The following is a 20307-nucleotide window of genomic DNA, read 5'->3' as shown; positions in this document are numbered from 1 at the left end:
ATTTCGTGCACCGGGCCCCTAGTAACTAATAAATAACAATACAAGAATAAACTGTTTCTAATACAAGAATAAGCTGTTTCACAGACTCACAACTGTAAACCTCCTTTGCCTCGCCCTGTATATAAAGCACACTGCCTTACACACAATTCCTGGTCAGCCGCCTGGCCAGCCTGCCCCTGTGGGCCTCCCACACCTACCTCTCTCTGGGCTTCTATTTCCACCGGAAGATGTGGCTCTCCAGGGCTGGGCTACTTCTAGCACAAGGCGCCCAGCGTCTGTTAAAGATGCAAAACCAGCGCGGTGGCCAAGTTCTCTTCCAGGACACGCTGACGCCTCCCCAAGATGAGTGGGCAAAACTCCGGGCACCATGGAAGCCGCCAGAGGTCTGGAGAGGGACCTGACCCAGGCCCTTCAGGAACTGCAGGCCCTTAACTCTGTGACTTCCTGCAGAACCACTTCTGGGGTGAGGAGGTGAAACTCATCAAGGAGATGGGTGACACCTGACTCACCTCCGCAGGCTGCGACCCCCAGGCTGGGCTGGGTGAGTATCTCTTCGAAAGGCTCCCCCTCAAGCACGACCAGGAGCCTGTGGAGCCCAGAGGCCTTTGAGAGGCCCCTCTGCCTTCCCCTGGGGTCTGGCTTTTGCCTGAGCCTCTGCCCCGAACCCACTGGCCCTTCTTTTAACCGCCCTGGAGCCCACTCCCATGCATTGGACCAAAGCTTTTTGCAGGAAAAAAATCATAATAAATAAATAAAAGCTAGGAATTTTTTTGCTTTTCTACTCATAAAGATAGAATTATATGGTGATCCACATTTTAATAAAATCCAATTCAAATCGCATGGTATGACAAAAAGGACTTTCATGCTTATAGTTAAACCTATAACTATGGGGGGGGGCATGATGATGATTCAGGGGGATGAAGCAGAATATTTGAAGTAGAAATGTATGGTGGGCAAAATCATGGACATGTCCCACCCCCTGGGACCTGTGTATATGTTACAAAGGGAATTAAGGGCAAGAGGGAATGAAAAGGTTGGAAATTGAATCCAGGTGCTAGTCAGCTAACCGTAAAATAGAGGCGTTTTTCTGGATTTTCCAGGTGGGCCCAATGTAACCACAAGGGTCTTTAAGAGGCTGAGGAGGGCAGGACTAAGAAGAAAGATGCAGAGACACAACATTGCTGGCTTTGAAGATGAAGCAAAGAATGGGGGTGAGCTGGAGAACGCAAGGAAATGTATTCTCCCTGGCGCCTCCTGGAGGAACGCCATCCTGGGACCAAACCGCATCAGACTTCTGGCCTCCAGAACTATAAGAAAACACATAAGAACTATAAGCTGCTGAGTTTGTGGTAATTTGATACAGCAGCAATAGGAAACTGGCACAGGATTGCTCTAGAAATCAGGAGCACACTATCATATAGTGACTATACTTTTGCCTTTGGTCTAGAACAGTGGTCGGCAAACCGCGGCTCGCGAGCCACATGCGGCTCTTTGGCCCCATGAGTATGGCTCTTCCACAAAATACCATGTGCGGGCGCGCCCATACAGTGCGAAGTTGACTTAAAACTTTAAGTAAAGTTTATTAAGTTAATTTTAGGGAACGTTGTGGAGTGAAAGAAGATGTAGTGTCGAGGATTGAGAAAGGTATGTTGAGATGGTTTGGACACATGGAGAGGATGGACGAAAGGAGATAGATGAAACAAGTATACAAGACGAGTGTGGATGGGAGAGTTGGAAGGGGTCGACTTCAGCGAACGTACCTCCATCAGATTGAGACGTTTTTAGAAAAGGCCAGCTTAGGAGGACCCTAATTAAGTTAATAACAATGTACCTACCTATATAGTTTAAGTTTAAAAAATTTGGCTCTCAAAAGAAATTTCAATCATACTGTTGATATTTGGCTCTGTTGACAAATGAGTTTGCCGACCCCTGGTCTAGAATAATTTTTACTGCTTCCATATGGCACCTAAACATTGTACTTGGTGGTTGTGAGCTGGAAAAAAGCGAGGCTATAGCTCAACAAGTAAAGTGAGAATTGGGAGAGAGAGAGATAAAACAATGCGTTGTATAGACAGCAATCAAGTTCAAATGCAGGCTAACTTCCTCTGATCAGTGGATCCAAAATAAAGGTGATTTATTATGCTATTTCAGTATTAGTTTTGTTTATTTTTCATGGAAATAGCTTATGTATTTTAAGTAACTGATGTGCCACAAGTTGTAAATTTTTTATAATCTGAATAAATGTTTAAATCTCTAAGGAAGAGGTGGGTGCTGAGTAAGGATAAGGGATATATAATATGCAAGTCTAAGTTTGTACACCAATAATTTTGAAAAATATAAATATCTCTGTGCTAACAAACCTGTAAGCTGAGGCCCATTGGAGGAGACCACATCAGTTATTGTTGAAAAAGAATTCCCAACAGAATTACATCTTTTCTTTAAAAATAAAAAATATCAGTCATCTATTTTAGTGGCTGGCACTAGAGGGCGCTGTAACCTTTACAGATGATAAACACCCAGCCCTCAAACACTTCCCGGAGAATTTTTTTTTTTTTTTTTTTTTTTGAGAATACAACATTGTTGGGCAGAAAATGAACACCAGTAGTATATTTTAATTTTTTTCCATATAATTTTACTATGTATATATATTTCACCTTGTTTTATTTTTATCTTACAAGTCAACCTCAAAAAAATAAAGCAGGAGAAATGAGAAATGAGCCATGACACTTTTCAGAATAATCCAAGAGGGTAGGTGACAGAGAATGAAAGCACAATGAAATTGAAGGTGTCATTTCCACATTAACATCTTGCCCCCAAAGACCATGCAGTGCTACAAGTCACATCCCCCTCATGCAAGGACATTAGCATACATGGTGACTTATAATCTTGGTTTTATTATGGGGTGCTGTGTTTCCATGGGGCATGCTTCCCCTTTGGACTCGAAATACCAATACAGAGAAGTTAAGTCTCCTCACAGCAAGGGAAATGCAAGAACTATTTTTTTTAAACAAAAATCCTTTTCTTTTTTTTTTAATATTTTCTCTGTGGCCTGTGGTAACATGGGGAAGAGTAAAGAAAGATGTGCAGAGGATGCAAGAAAATAGCTTCCTGTCTCAGCATGTGGAGAAACGTGTAGCCGCTCAATATCCTGTTCCCTGAGATTGGCGTCATAGTGTGAAACCAGAACTGTCCCCTCCCAGTCCATTTTGCATGGGTTGTTACAGTCCAGTTTCAGGGTTTTCCTTTTCAACTCCATATTCCACAAGCCCAGGCAGGGCAGTCAGCTGACATTTCTAGGACTTGGTTTCTCTTGCGAGATAAGTGAACAAAACATTGGAAGGGAAATACATGGGAACACCCCAATCAAATACCGTTTTCTACTAGACTGAAGAAGAAACACATCCTACAACTTCGTTTGGACATGGCAGCTCTTCAATAAATAGTAACTTTCAGATAGGCACCCCATGTACTTAAATTGCTCACTAAATCTTCAGTGTGGCTGTATCAAAATATTACCTTTCAATGTCATCTCTCTTTAAAAGACTTAAAAGTGTTTTTTTTAATGTTTTATCTCTGATTTTGTTAGTGATTTAAAGGCTTTCTGGGGAAATTATCCTCACAATTACGTGACTAGTGGCCCCAAGCCACTAAGCTCGGTCTCTGACATCTCCTGACACTCTTTGAAAGGAAAACAAAAAAATACACTCCATTTCTTGAAGTGTATCTCTTTCATCCAAGGGTCTCACAGCACCTCACAAGCAGCAGACTTCTCAGAAGGAAGCAAAGAATCCCAGAGTTCTTAGGTTAAACCCCAGTTCACAGTCAGCAGGTCACTGCGGGAGGGACAGTAACCCGTGGGAAGAGACTGTGTTCAAGGAAAAGAAGGCTCCCTCCCCCTTTCCCCCCGGGGGGTTCAAATGGATGACTTTGCAAAAGCCACCACAGCATGTGCCCGTTTCAGCACAAAGGCCTGGGCACTCCAAGTCCAACCAACTACTTGGACACAACAACAACTGAGCAAAGGGGAGAGGGAGGAACAAGTGCAAGTCCTGGCTATACCACCTGGGGCCCTCCCCAGGACCTCACCTTTCAGAGTGTGTTTCCTCGCTCCATCAGACTGAGCAGTAATAAACCACAATCATCCCATGAAGACCACTGGGGAGGCGGAGGGGGAGCCTGAAACACACTGTTGGCAAACTATAAAGTGCTGCATACATATAAGGCGTTGGTTCACATTGAAATCTCACTTCAAACATAAGTTCTTTTTTAGGCTTCCTGGAGTCTTTGCAAAAATGTGCTTTATGATTCTTCCCAGGCCTTTGATATTATGCTGGGATTGTAGCAGAACCAAGAATTATTAAAAGCAAAAAAGATGGAACCCACATATGGGGCCATCTGATTTAGCATGTGCTGCAATAGAGGAGGTGAGGGTATCCTAGCAGGCACCAGTTTGGGTCTACAGACTAACCGTGGTGAGAAGTGGTCCTCCCGGCAACCCCAAGGAGGAGTCTGATCCAGATCCTAATCAATAGAAGGTGCCCACAGGTTTTGGACCTGGTTACGCTTAGAGATTCTCTACTTCCTTACTGAACAGCCATGGTTCTGGGTCAATCCACTGCCCTCAGACCCTATGTCTACAGGTGTGGGTAGAGCAGTCTCCCCTTGGTCTAGGAGAGCAGGATGCAAAATGGTACAGTTCAGTTTAACTCCCATTTGGGGAGATTCTGCAAAGTGGCTGCTTTAACTAACAAAGCAAACATGTCTAGACTAACTTGACTTTGAAAAATAATGAAAATAACGGCTTGATTAAGTAATCTCATGAACCTATTTTGCTTCTGGATGGTTCTAAGGGAAAGTCTACTAAAAGGTCAGTTAAATGTGTATTCATGAAAAGCCAAAACAGAACACTGAAATATATCCCAAGCCCTAGTCAAAAGCTTTTGGAAGAATTCAATTTAGGGGGAAAAAAACAAACAAAAAAACAACTCTTGACATGTATAGTTTGGTGCTGGGAACCAGAGAACAAAGGTGGGAAAACAGTATGTCACACTCCATTATTATTTCCTCCATTACGTCTCCTTCCCTCCACAGGTGGCTGACATTGTGAGTCCTACACAATCAATGTTCTAATAACTGCTAAATGATCATTTCCAGAGGAGAGATGAAAGCATCGGCCTCTCCTACCAGAAGCTTCAGATCCCAATCTGAGGACATGAATGGTTACTTCTCTCCGGTGCCAACAGTAACTCATCACAGGCCAGGCGCCCTCTTCTGTGTGGCCTGTGACCTCGCCCAGCACGTTCCACTTGGTGCAGGAACTTTGAAGAGTTTACTGCCCTGGTCTCTTATCTCACACAAGCTTCTAACACTACAGGTTGCTTCCTCTTTTGGGTGTGTGTGTGTGTTTTCTCTAGTTTGATTTTTTTCTTTCCTAATGCTTAGGTTGGCGGTTATTTTGTTTTGTTTTTCTTTACTTTCTTTTCTTTTTTTTTTTTTTTGCAAAGTATTAAGACTTCTTAGTAAAGCTTGGGAAAATATTCAGCAACTATTTCCATTTAGTTTGCAGATAAAATTCAGGGGTTATTTCCACTTGAATGTCAAGCCATGGTTAAATGCTATACAGAAAACTGTGTTATGATGACCATTTGCTAGGGGTAGGGCCAAAATGGGGTTTTGGTGGTTTGTGGTTACTTTTATGGTGAAAAATATTCATGATGATTAGTAAGGGAAGACTTTCATATTGCTTCTCTAATGAAATTAGTTCTCTTTAACAGACCCCTAAATTTCTACAGGTCTTTAGGCAAAAGACTACATTAGTTGTGTTTCATTTGGTTTAGGGCATAAATGGCATAAGGTTTAAAGTTTATTTATCCAAAGGGATAATGTAAGATGAAAATCCATTTCCAGTTAAGGGGGTGACTTAAAACAGAGAAATTTAAGCCCTCTGCAGGGAGAAAGGGAGGCTAGGAGGAAGGGAGGGAGGGAGGTTAGGAGAGAGGGAGGGTGGGAGAGAGAAAGAGATAAATCAGAAAATTAAAGATAATTATTGCATGCCCCCTCATTGATCCCACAAGATTTCCTGAGCATTCCTCATACATTATATATGTAATAATTCCAATGAATCAATCATCAATAGTATTTCTATTTTTCTCAAGCAAAAATGTATATCCTTTGAGAATATATACTGAGCAAAACATAGAATAGTATATCATCTTTTAAAACACTAGTAATTTGAACTTCTATAAATATACTTAAATAACAAACATTATAGATGGCTATTCACATAGGACACAATGTGACATCAACATACAAAAATAAAACAATCATGTTTTAACTCTCTTGTCGTTTTTGTTGGCTGGTTGTTGTTGTTTTTTGGAGTAAAGGTATTTAAACAATTCAGATAACAGAATGATCTCATCAATATTTATCCTGGGGAACCTAGACATAAAGTTATACTGTGCACGGGCACACACCCAAGGACAACTGCAGCAAACATTCCTTGCGGGACCTGTTACTGCCTCCTACAGTGGTTCAGAAACGCTGGGAAGGGGTAGAGGCCTCCAAGAATAAGGAGACATTTTTGTTAGCTGTTCTGTGGAAAGGAGAGATAATGAGATCCCACCCCACCCCCAGCTGGTGAAGTATGAAGCCATCAAGCTGTCCTTTGAGTGAGGGGAATACAGAACACGCCTCCTTCTCGGGTTCTCCCACACCCCACTCGCTATGAAGTGTTTCTCCACTCGTGGAAAAGGCACCACCTTTCTGGACCAGGGGCAGGGGATTTCAGTTCCATAAAAACATTTGTCCTGTTCCAGTTGCTGCCATAGAAACCATTCCTTCATCCAACAAAATGATTTGGAGAACTCCGCTGCCCAACCCAGTAGAATTGGAGAACTGAATATTTCTATGGTAAAAAGGTGATCCTTCGTCCACAGACTGTTGTAATTCTCTTGAGAGCAGGGAACAGAAGCTAGAGTTTTCACATTCCACCTAGAGTCTGGCATAACTGAGCTCCCAGCAGGAACACAAAGACTGTTCAACTTGACTCCATCCCTCCAGTCTCCATGGGAACGCCACACCTGGAAGGAGTCCTGCTGCTCCTGGTGCTGGTCCTCATCAAGACTGCATCTCTACTGGAAGCTGATACTTGAGGAACTGGTCTCAGTTTTCCTTTTAAGGAAAAATGTAAGCTCTTGCAACATCTCGAAGAGTTGCTTGGGGGGAGAAGGGCAGAGAATGCTGGCTTGTTGTCAAACAGAACTTTCAACAGAGGCAGAGGAAGATGGTTTCCGGAGTTCCCTAGGGGGAGCCTGCAGGGGCTGATGCGGACGCAGGGTCCTGCTGCTGCTGATAGATGTCCTGAATCAGCATGGTGTTCATGACTTTCCACTCCCTGTATTTTCTGGCTGTCAGCTTCGGATCATCCAGCAACTGGTTAATCATGGCCAGGTCATGTTCTTTACACTGTCCAAGTAGGAAAAAAGAGGGGGGGATGGAGATTGTAGTGAGTATCTCAATTTCAATAAGCCACCTTCATCCCTTGTACAAATAATTGCACATACATATTCATAAAAATTATCAAAGTGTGTTTACCCATTAATATTCAAATCCCTACAACAATCCTAAGATATATGGCAGGACATCTGTTAGGTATCCTACCCAGTGGAAGAACTAGACATACAGCCAAGGTCTCCTATGTGATGCTTCTCTGATTAATCCATTTTTGCACACCACACTGATAGTTCTGTCTTAGTGTGACCATTATTCCTCCTGAAACTCATAACTGTATCATTATTTCAGTGGCCAGCCAAACTTCACCAAGTAAAATGGAAAACAGTGCTTTCCCTAAGATATAAGACAATAAAAAATATATATTTTTGTATTTTATCTTAATTTTTAATAAATCACACACATTTATTTAATTAATAAAAGCAGAATAACTATACAGGCCATTTTTTTTATTCAAAGACTACTAACCTTCCTTGAAAATAGTATATACTGCGCTGGTGCTAATAGAGTATAGAATCTACTCATATTATCTCACCTCACCCTGCCTCCTCTGTAATCAATGACACGCATTTCTGAAATGTCGGACCCAGGTTAGGGAAGGTTTCTGTAGTCAAGAAATGAGGTCAAATTAAGATGCAACAGCTTCCACCTTCAAAAAAAAGATTATTCAGTCCTAACAATTTTATCTCAAATCTATTCTTGCTTCTCCATCCCTATGACTATCACCCTAATTTCAGATACTAAGTCCAATAGACCACACTGGATCTGCTGTACAGCCTCCTAAAGGGATCCCTGCCTCTAATCTCCACTTCAAATCCACCTTCCGCGTGGCAGCCAGGATCCACCTAAAATGCTGAGCCCCTTAATGGTTCCTCTTCATGTCCAAGGTTCCGTGGGCTGGAGCACCATTTGTTGCTCATCATGTTATGTGTAGATATTCATGGATTCCTCGTACCACCTATTCTACAGCTTTGTAAGGAAGACGATAATAAACATATTGCATTCATTGCTGTGTTCTTTATACCTAACACAATGCCAATTGCAGGAAAACATTCAATACATATATATTAATGAACCACTCTCTTTACCTACCTTCAGGATGGCATATGTGTAGCTAAAAATGTACAGCTGTGCTCACTGGTTACAGTTCAAATTCATGACCACTGCCATTAAGTGGACTTTCATCACGTTTTCTCATCCCTTTCCTCTCTCCCTCTTCCAAAGGACTAATTCAAAACTTCCTGTCTCTACTCAAGCCTTGCCCCCATCCTCCCTTGCAGCTGATGACCTTGTTCAACTGTTTTTAGGAAAAGAAACAATGAGAAGAATATTTCTCCCCAGTTCCTATCGCTCACTACGTACATCTACACAATTAATTTACTCAAATTCCATCTTTCAAAGAGGATTTTCATGCCTATCCTAATTAATTAATGATCCCTCAACATTCTTTATCCACCTTCTCTTCTCTATAAATCTATCATCACTTTGTATACTATAAAATTACTTACTTACTTTGTTTATTTCTCCCTCTACCTAAATATAGCTTCATGAGGGCAGGTAATTTTGTGTGATATACCCCCTGCTATATCCCCAAGTACCTGAAAAAATGACTGACACATGGTGGACATTCACTAAATACTTGTTGAAAAAATTAATATATGAAATAAGAAATGAATGAACTACTTATTCATTTGCTTTTTAATTTCTTTTGCATCATGAACCCTATTTGGAACCCCCAAAAATCATCTCCGTAAACAAAAAATGTTTTTATACATGTTACATACATACACACACACACACACACACACACACACACATATCCTATATAAAGGTAATACCCAAATCGACCGAACAGTGGAACAACTGGTCACTATGATGCACACTGACCACCAGGGGGCAGACGCTCAATGCAGGAGCTGTCCCCTCGTGGTCAGTGTGCCCAGTGGCTCATGGCTGGCGAGCGCAGTGGCAGTGGTGGGAGCCTCTCCTGCCTCTGTGGCAGTCGGACATCCCCTGAGGGCTCCCGGACTCCAAGAGGGTGCAGGTTGGGCTGAGGGACCCTCTTGAGTGCACTAATTTCATGCACCATGTCTCTAGTATATATATTATATGTTATATATGTATGTCACATATCTATACTTGTCTAACTATACACACATTTCCACATAGTTTTAAGGATTCTAGAATTGTCAGCATTTGTTTTATCCAAACGAAGTATCTGGTCATAGTTGATCACAAGTGTTAGTGGCACTCAAATCTATTGTTTTATTACATTTTTGTATTCTTCTTTTCCAGTTTCTAGATTGGCCAGAATAATATAGATTTAAAGAGAAAAGTCCCCCCATACAGAAGTCTGAGTGATGAGATTTATCATCTTGAATCAAGTGAATAAGGATGTGATAATAGATGAAAATCAAGAGATATATTTAGGTTTAAGAAAAGAGAAAAAATTGTTCAGTAGGGGTGATTGAAGAAGGATAGCAAGCAGGTGGCCAGGACCAGAAGCAGAGGGCGGCGCAGTTAGCGGGGAGCCGGGGAGGGTTCCTGGCAGAGAGTCGAGCCAGGGTCCGGAGAGTTTCCTTTCTTCTCTCTGAGTCCTCAACATTGATGCTTCCATCAAAAAACAGTATTTAAAAAAAAAAAAAAGCTTTCATCCTCTAACACCAGAGTGCTATTCATATGAAGTTATTTAAGGATTCTTACTTTTGCTCTAAAGAAATTTTGACATCTGTTCAGAGAGAGATCCTAATATTTTACTGAAAAACAAATAAGGTCTTTGCAGTTGAACAAAATTTGGAAAATTAATTTTTAAAGGCAAAAATACACTAATCATCCCTCTAAATCCGATAAAAGGCTCTAGGAAAGGGTCTCTTCAACTTCGGGCTAACGCCACACGTGTTTTAGAGTTCTAAACAATCCAAATGTCTTACCAGTTGGCTCAAGTCTGTGTTAGTTTTTAATGGATAAAAGAAAAACACTGCAGACAAGAATTTAGAGGAAGGGAATTAATGGAACAACAAACCCTCTGAGCTCCTTCCCAGACCTAGCACCCTGGACTCGGCACCATCACACTGGGTCCTGCTCTCCCAAAGCTTTGAACCATTTTTACAACACCATCCTTGCTTTCTGGCAGGTAAGCTGGGCTTGGTAGGGCTTCCAAAAAATACTGCGAAAGACAGATGCTATAATTTCATTTTTCACTCCAAATATGCAGATTAACTTGATTCAAAACCTAAGCATTGAAATTGTATTCTATTGGAGCAGTAGGGCCAAGAAGGGTTGGTTCCTCTTGACATAGACCAGGGAAACCCTGAGATAAACTTTCAAGCAGACCCCTTAATTATTCCAGTAATCATTCATTAAGAAATAAAGGCAGACTTAGCCAAAAGTCAGTGGATGCTGAGCTATCAGAAATTCCTAAGATCTATATTAGAGCATGACATGATAGTCTGCTCAGTGTTCTTAAAGAATTTCCACATTTGGCCCAATACAATCCCTATACAGGGATATTCATGTATGGAATGTGCCTATCACTAATATAAACACTATTGTTAAAACAGTTCCCTTGTTTCTGCATGAAACTTTTGTCTCTGCTTGTCCACACTCGAGCTTTGAAGTGTGTTGTGTTTTTTAAATAAATCTTGATATTGCAATGTAACATATAGAGAGAACAGCACACACACACTAGGGCTTGTACTTGATGAATTATCACAAAATGGACCAGTCTGTAACTACCACCAAAGTCAAAAAAGGACCCTTTCCAGTATCTCAGAGGCTGTACTTGTGGCCCCTCCCATCATATCCTTCCCTTGTCCTCAAAGACAACCACCATCCTGACTGCTTAGCATTTTAAAGCCAGAGAAAGACAAGTACCATATGATTTCAGTTATATGTGGAACCTAATGAACAAAATAAACTAACACAATGGAAACAGACTCATAAATACAGAGAACAGACTAACAGTCATCAGAAGGGAGGTGGGAGGGGCTGGGTGAAAAATGAAGGGATTAAGAAAACAAAACAAAAAACTCATAGACAGACAACAGTTTGGTAATTACCAGGGGGGAGGGGGATAGGGAAAGGTAGGAGAGGGTAAAGGGAAGAAATGGTGATGGAAGGAAACTTGACTTGGGGTGGTGAACACACGATACAATATACAGATGATGTGTTATAGAATTGTACCCCAGAAACTGGTATAAATGTATTATTCAATGTCATTGCAATATATTCAATTAAAAATTAATTAAAGATGGTTAAAATAATTCTTATAGCCTTCCAACATGAATAAATAAACAGTACTAAATTATCTTTGTCCAATGGATGGCTTGATGTGCATTTTTTTCACCAAAGTCAAGTTCCACACAATCATGTCTTCCTCCCTCCTATGAGGCTGACAGGAGCAGGTGACATGGATGATGTTTCACAGCCCCAGCATCACACTTTCGTGAGGCCTAAGGGATCTCTGGGAAGGTTCCTTCCAGGAATGTACAGAGTGGTTCTTCAGTGGGCATTATAACCCCCTGTCATAGCCCCCAGTGCTCTTTGCTCCCAGGTATTCATGCCCTCAGATAATCCCCCTCTGTGGGTCCATGCTGGCCTGGTGACTGGCTTCTAAGGACCAGAATACTGTAAATACTGTGAATGTAATGGGATGTCATGACTGACATGGGCATATGATCCATCTTGTTCACTCGCTCTCCTTGTCTTACTTGCTCTCAAGGAAGCCAGTTTTCATTTTGGGAGCTATCCTGAGAAAGGGCTGCAGGGCAAGGAGCTGTGTGGCCTCCCACCAACAATGAACAACTGAGACCCTCAGTCCAGCAACCTGTGAAGACCTGAATTCTGTCAACAACCTCATGAGAGAGCCTGAGAGTACGGACTCCCCCAGTGGAGGAATGAATGCAGCCCCAGCGGAGGCCTGGATCACAGGCCCTTGAGGGAGAAGCTCCTCAGCAAGCCACGCCCAGATGCCTGACCCACAGACACCGGGAAATAAGTGTTTATTGATTATGGTTGCTAAGTTTTAAGAGTTTTTTGTTACCTAGCAATAGATATCTAATGCACAGGGAGAAAGGAAAAAGCTGGATTCATCAATTATATGGCCACAGGGCACAGAGAGCAGGAGATCACAGAGAACCACATGAGGCGGCTAAAACCTTTGAATTCTGTGTATAAACCTAGCCTCTCAGTGGCCAGGCTAGGACACGGTCTTGTGATGGTCTAGAATCCTAAGCCTGCTGTTCTATGAGAGGTGGAGAACACAGTCTTTCTCCTTCTAGAAATGGCCTGCACTGCCTATCCTTTCCTTAGCCTCCATTTCCTATGTCTCTCAACATGGACTAAAGCATGATCCACTGACATACATTTACCCAAGCCAGTTCCTCCTCCTTGAATGCCCTTCCTTCTCATCCTGATATTCTTTTTTGTTTTATTTTGTTTTTCAGAGAGGAAGAGAGAAGGAGAGAGAGATAGAAACATCAATGATGAGAGAGAATCATTAATCAGCTGCCTCCTGCACATCCCACACTGGGGATCGAGCCTGCAACCCAGGCATGTGCCCTGACCGGGAATCGAACCATGACCTCCTGACTCATAGGTTGACGCTCAACTACTGAGCCACACCAGCTTGGCTCATCCTGATATTCTTCATCTCTTACTCATTTGTCAGTTGTCAGCACTGTCCCTAACGGCCTCAGATAGGCAGCTACTTCCCTCATCTGGAGTACCAAAGCACCCTAAGCTTGTATCAACTACAACATCTTAGCACATTGCATTCTAACTGCTTTTCTCCGTTTCCATTGTCAGGTGGGGTCCATTCGATAGTTCCAGTGCCCTAGAATAGTGCTTGGTCCATAGTAAGATTTGGGAAATATTTGTTCAATGAAAAATATATTCATTTATAGCAGTTACCACAATTAAGTTAGTAAAATCCCAACATACAAAGGCATAGTACATCAAGTAACCAAACATTTATCAATTCTGTACATAATGTGAAATGTAACATATTTGCCTTTAAAATGTGTGCTAGTGATGTTTTTCATCAATAAAGGTTAGGGAATTTTTCTGCATTTGGATTTTATTTAAAATATTTATAATTAAAATACCCCTTTCCCTTTTCTTTTTCAGCCTCATTTTTGCAGCCTTATAGGGTGCTGAGGTCTTCTATTGACTAACTGGGACATCTAACTAAGAGTCACTCAGCCATGTCTTTGTACCCTTGTGCTTTGATTGCTGATATTTCTATCTGGAAAGGGACTCAAATTCTTGATACAGAAGGACATGCACAAAACAGAAATTAATTGCAGGATCTATCAAGGCTTTTCAGAATCTATAAATCCTTTGCTAGTTCAGGACCAGTTGACCAAGTATCCTGGCCTCCTCCTGCTCATGCTATAATCTAAATGTGAAAGCAGAATGCTTTTGTTATAAGGACTCATTTTACTTACAGGAGGCCCTGAAAATAGCATCAGTACATCCTGCACACTCTCCCTCATTCCCATTGTGAAAACATCTGCTGGTCTATTACCGTGATGTATATATTTCCTACTGCTCAGCTCTCGTGGCATATCTTGGCTGCAGAGCCTACAGCTGAGAGTCACTAAGTCTTTGCTGTATTTGAAGTCTAGAAAATTTCTTCTGGATGTAGTACAGAATAGTGGCACTTTGTGATAAATCAGTGGAATCCCAAGATCTTATTAATATTACTGTTTATTCTCACAAGTTAACTATGTTAAGCGCTCATCAATATCTGTTGGGCTAGGTAAAAAGGTACACACACAAAAATTATTACACATGGTCCTTGACTTCTAAGGAGCTTAACATTTGAAATTTTATATCATCGTGAATATGAAAATCAAGGCCTATGTAGAAAAGTAGATGGGTTACCCCTGTGAGTGTTGTGGTGCTTCAAGAACACCAAAGGTCACCTCATCCCATAGAGACTGGACTTGCTTTTACTTCCCTCCCTCCTTCCCTCCCTCACACACACACACACACACACACACACACACACACACACACACGCAGTGACTAGCATGAATCTCTGCAGAACCAGCCATTCTTTACCCCACATCCACAGAGTTCATCTAGAGTTTGAAATTTTTTACCTTTAATGTGCTATTCAAGGTTCGGATTTTGTGGAGTTTCTCATTTATGGATGGATTTTTACACCGCCTCACAAAGGACTTTCTCAACTCCTTTTTGGTTGAAGGTCGTCGGTCCCCAAGAGGAGATAGACTGGCTTGCTCTAATGATTTGTAGAGCTTCTCCATTTCATCATCTCCAGACACTTTTGTTTCTTCTATTAAAATAAAAAAAGCAATAAACCCAGTTAAAATCAAGGTGAGAACACTGGACACTGTGGTCCTAAAACAAGGCCCTGCTGACACAATGATCTCAGTCTTCCAGCTTCCAGAACTGTGAAGCAATAAATTGTTGTTATCTAAGCCACTCAGTTTACGGTACTTTGTTTTGGCAAAGTCATGTTCCCTTTGAAGACGCTAGGGAAGGAAGGATCTGTTCCAGGCCTCTCTCTGTGCTTCTGTTGGTTCCTTGGCTTGCGGCAGAAAAACTCAGTCTTCACAGGGTGTTCTCCCTGTGTGTGTGCCTCTGGGTCCAAATGTGTCCCTTTTATAAGAACACCAGTCATATTGGACTAGGACTCACCCTGGTGACCTCATCTTAACTCATTACATCTGCACCTATTCGATTTCTAATGAGGGCACATCCTAAGGTACAGGGGTCAGGACTTCACCATAGGAATTTTGGAGGAACACAATCAAACCATAATCATTCACCATCTAGCCAGCCCAAATTCATGTCCTTCTCTCATGCAAAACATACTCATACCATCCCAACATCCCCAAAGTCTTCACCCATTCCAACATCAATGCTAAGTTTAAAATCTAATCCAAATATCAGCTATATCTGGTATTGGAGAGACCCAAGGAATGTTTCATCCTGTGGCAAAATTCCTCTCGATCTGTGAGCCTATGAAACCAAAAGAGTTATGTGCTTCAGAAATATAGTGATGGCACAGGCAAACCCTAGCAAACTAATGCACACCCTCAGGCTTCAGAACCACTTTCCCAGATGACATTTAACTGCCACTGAAAGAAGAAACCTGCCTGTGGTCTGTGGCTTTGAGCAGATAATGGTTATTCTTTCTGCTTCCTCCACTCACGTTCCTAACCAAACCTTCCAGGCCCAGCCCAAATGCTTCTAGTGAAGCAACTCTACCCGAGATGCAGGGGACCATTTGCGCTAGGTTAATCCAATGGCAGCTCCATCATGCTGGCCACAGTCATTGATTTAGGAATGAGCATGGGTTTCAGAGCAGGCCAGCTGGAGCCGGGGACCTCAATAACAATAAACCCAGTTAAAATCTTACCAAAAAACTTTGGTTTGGGGTTATCACAGAATCAATCTCCCTTTTTTCCTAAACTGAGTGGTGTGATGATGTGAACTAGAAGATTCCAGGAATCATGAGAATGGAGCCAATCTATAGGACATGGCTGAGACATGCATTTAGTGACACCATTGAAGCTCTCAGCTTACTGGAGCTTTCTCTCTCCCTCTCCCTTTCTCTCTGAAATCAATTTTTATATATATAGCGGTAACATAAAAGGGGAGGTGGGGAGTGGATGGGTGGGTAGGGAGAGATTAACCAAAGAACTTATATGCATAACCCATGGACACAGACAATAGCGTGGTGAGAGAGAAACATCAATGGTGAAAGAGAATCATTGTTCAGCTGCCTCCTGCATGCCCCACACTGGGGTTCGAGCCTGAAACTTGGGTACGTGCCCTGAGGGAGTGCAGGGTGGAAGGGGTAAAAGGGAAAAATGGGGGAGATCTGTAGTACTTTTAACAATAAAGATACATTTTTAAAGAGTGGTAACAAAAACTTGTACATGAATGTTCAAAGTAACACTATTCACAGAGACAAAACGTTGGAACAGCCTAAATGTTCATCACTTGATGAATGGATAAACAGATTGTGGCCTATACACACAATGGAATATTATTCAGTAATTTAAAAAAATGAACATACTACAACATGGAAGAACCTTGAAAACATTCTGCTAAGTAACAGAAGTCAATGCCCAAAGACCACATGCTATATGAGTCCATTTATATAAAATGTCCAAAATAGGCAAACCCACAGAGACAGAAAATAGATTAGGGGTTTCCCCAGGGAGGAAAATGGGGGTTGACTGCTAAAGTGTACAGATTTCTCTATGTGGTGCAAAAAATGTCCTCAAATTAGATTATGACCACAGTTACACAACCCTGTGAGTACACTAACAGCCACTGAACTGTGTGTTTTTATGTGTGAATTTTATGATAGGTGAAACATATCTCAATAAAGCTGTAAAGAAAGTCAACTTTTATGAGATCATCAAGACCACTGGTAACACCTTCACAGAAATACGAAGCATGCTAGCAGTCCTGCAGGTAAGCTGGAGACATGGAAAGTTTTAAGAAAATTAAATACAATGACATCTGAGTCTCAGAGGGGACATTAGGGTTGGGACCCTCGCAGTTTTCAGACACACCAGAAAATGGTCATTTTATATAAAGGAAAAGGCAAAAGTAGGCTTACAGTTTTTCCTATAGAGAACAATACAATAATCAATAATACAAAAATAAACTCTGTTTTACATACTCACAACTGTAAACCTACTTCTGTGAAACCCTGTGTTTTTTATAGCTAGTAGGCAGGTGGGACTCTACTTCTAATAAAGTCTAAATACATAGCCTTCAGGACCACAGTATTTTTAAAGTAAGTAATACATATTTAATAAACTTCAAGAAGCAAATCAAGCAAGCATATAGCAAAGACACACAGAGTGGCTTCTTTATGTTTCTCTCTGTTCACTAAGCTGGGAAGTTATTCTACTAAAATGTATGATAGAAAACAAAATTACTCTTGACTAATACATTAGTTTGTAATAATGTCAGTTTTAGTAAAGTGATTATATTAAGACTAGGGGCCCGGTGCACGAAATTCGTGCACTGGGTGGTGATGGGGAGTGTCCCTCAGCCCAGCCTGCCCCCTCTCACATACTGGGAGCCCTCAGGCGTTGACCCCCATCACCCTTCAATCGCAGGATCGGCCCCTTGCCCAGGCCTGACGCCTCTGGCCTAGGCGTCCGGCCCCGGCAGCGGGGACCCGCAGCTGCAGCGGCCCCACGATCGTGGGCTCCGCTTTAGGCCCAGGCAAGGGACCCCTAGCTCCTGGGACTGCCAGCTTCGACCGTGCCCAGCTCCCATCACTGGCTCCACCCCTACTTCCTGCTATCACTGGTCAGGGCGGAAAAGGCACCTGATTCTCTAATCATGGCTGGGGGGCAGGGCAAAGGCGGCCCCAGGGCCCAGGGCCGCCTTTGCCCTGCCCCCCAGCTCTTAGCTCCCCCCTGGGTTTCCCATCACTGTCAGTGGCAGGGGGCTTCTTCCTGCTTTCCCTTTCCCCTCCTTGCATTGTGCCTACATATGCAAATTAACCGCCATCTTGTTGGCAGTTAACTGCCAATCTTAGTTGGCAGTTAATTTGCATATAGCCCTGATTAGCCAATGAAAAGGGTAGCTCGTACCCCAATTACCATTTTTCTCTTTTATTAGTGTTGATTATGTATCTAATTCAACAGATATTAAATTGGTAAAGATAAAAATAATTAGAATCTTAGAATAATGTGACATAAAATACATTCCATAAATGAAAAAAGGACTGCCTTTTGGATAATTTTATTATTGTTTAACATACTTATATGGCTATATATTATCTTTATGTTAAAATATCAGAGGTATCTCTCTTCTACAGACACATATTTCTTTCCCTCACTTCCACTTTGGAACATTAGCAATGAAAATATATGTGGTGTGTGTATGTGTATGTGTGTGTGTGTGTGTGTGTGTGTAACTTTAAAATTAACACACAGTTGAAGTGGACCTATTAAGATTACTGAAAGTTAATACAGAATCCACCTAAAATGTGAACAAATAATATTCTCTTTTTGGATCCATTTTGAAATTGGAGATAATAGTGAGATAAGGTTAAAGCTCTTGGAGAAATAAGGAGGAAAATGAAAGGCAAGTTATTGCATTATTCTTACTGCTCAGCCATCATCTCTCCTTAGCAGAAACCTTAAATTGAAAGCCTCTGTGTCTAACTTCTAATAACCTGACTCCAGAAGAGCCCACAAGTGTGAGGACAATAAAATAAAAATGGTGATGCGAGTCGTCAAATAAAAATATCCTTACTGGCTCTTTTGTGTCGTAATCTGAGAGGCGTACAATGTATTGCTAGATACTCAGGATCTAACCATGCCCACACCTAGACAAGGACTTTATATTGTTTTCACTGCTGCTAGTGGCTGGTGCTTAGGCCTTCACAGGGCCATTAAATGAGCATTCAGTAATAACAGAAACAGATGATAAATAGAATCATAGGGGAACAAAAGGATATAAGCACACAATGAAACAGAGCTTGCACCTGAGCCCAAAGCAGAGGTGAGTCCTTTCCCGGTTGCTATATGGAAGATGAGCACTGGCCTGTTAGCCCACAGGACTACTCCTGTACCTTTAAGGGGCTTCTCTGTAAAGTAATATTGTAAAAAGCTCTCTTTCACATTCTTATGTCAATATTTTTCTAAATTATAATTACATATCAGGAAGCACAAGATTATTTCTCCTATTTTACCAGATTGTAAAAAGAGCAAGAAAAAAGATGGACAGGAAAGAGCACTGCGCTCTCTCTCTCTCCCATTGGAAACAGAAGCCAGGTTAATTATTTCCACTTCCCTTGGCTTCTGATAGGAAATAAACGAATTCTGTCGGACAGCCAAGTGTTTCCAATGCAATTGTTATCCTTCCTCTTCAGAGTATATTTTAGTCTTCTTCCGTAAATTAACAAGACTTTAATTCCCTTCTCCACATAAGGCACTTCATAGTCTATCTCATCTAGCCTCACCAGTGCTTTGCCAAGGAACGTGAAAACTATTTTTATGTTATGGATGCGAAAAAATGGAGATTCTTGAAACACACTAAGTAATCTTTCCCAAATGTAAATCCATGATGGAAGCAAGAATAAAAGTTCAATCCCACAAGGTGCTTCTAGACCAGTCTTCTCAAACTTTCATAGGCAAAAGTCACCTAGAGATTGTGTTACAATGCATGTTCTGATTAAGTCAGGCCGGGATGGTGCTGAGACCCTAACTGTTTATCAAGCTCCCAGGCAATGCCAGCACTGCTGGCCCATGGACCATACTTACGAGTAACAAGGCTAGACTGTGTCATCAATATGTCAGGATTGTGTCACCAGACTCAACTCATCGGAAGAGAAAGGGACTGGAGTCACAGTGAGAAAGGTGGGGCTTGTCTATTCGCTCTGAGCCACATCCTAATGAAAACATATATATATTTACAACTTTGTTCACAGGAGTATGTCCAGAACCCCTGCTCTAAAGCATGGTATCTCATATGTTGCGTTGGCACAATTTTGAGGGGAATGTTGGTGACACTTTACATCTGTTAGATCAGCTCAGCTCGCCTCGAGGGGGCAGACTAGTAAACTTTCTCGAAACTTAGGTCAGTAATCAAATAATTTAGACTCAGGAAAGACATGGTATATTTTGTTAACACAATCTTTCTTGGTGACATTAGTAAATTAGACATAACAACGTTTTTAACTAATGGTTAGAAGTTCACTCCTTTCCAAGATTATGTCAAATGAATGTGCTCCTCCCTTGTCTTCCTCCCATGTATTCTAGCCTATCGCCTGCTTCAGATGGGCCAGGG

At 41.7% G+C, this 20307-nt stretch overlaps 1 protein-coding gene across 3 annotated transcripts in view; it reads right to left on the bottom strand.

The window, feature by feature from the left end:
• Window positions 1–2593: 2593 nt before the first annotated feature.
• Window positions 2594–20307, bottom strand: part of IPCEF1 (interaction protein for cytohesin exchange factors 1) — a 150683-nt gene continuing 132969 nt past the window's right edge. For all 3 annotated transcript variants that reach the window (XM_059699999.1, XM_059700000.1, XM_059700001.1), the window contains exons 11-12: window positions 14616–14809; window positions 2594–7464 (exon numbers count right to left, since the gene is read on the bottom strand). In XM_059699999.1, the coding sequence (XP_059555982.1) occupies window positions 7300–7464; window positions 14616–14809 (359 nt within the window). In that variant the 3' untranslated portion in view covers window positions 2594–7299. The remainder of the gene's footprint in view (window positions 7465–14615; window positions 14810–20307) is intronic.

This window comes from Myotis daubentonii, chromosome 6, assembly GCF_963259705.1.
Source record: "Myotis daubentonii chromosome 6, mMyoDau2.1, whole genome shotgun sequence".
Taxonomy (NCBI): Eukaryota; Metazoa; Chordata; class Mammalia; order Chiroptera; family Vespertilionidae; genus Myotis; species Myotis daubentonii.
The sequence above is the reverse complement of the archived record's forward strand: the minus strand, read 5'-3'. Positions and strand labels throughout refer to the sequence as shown.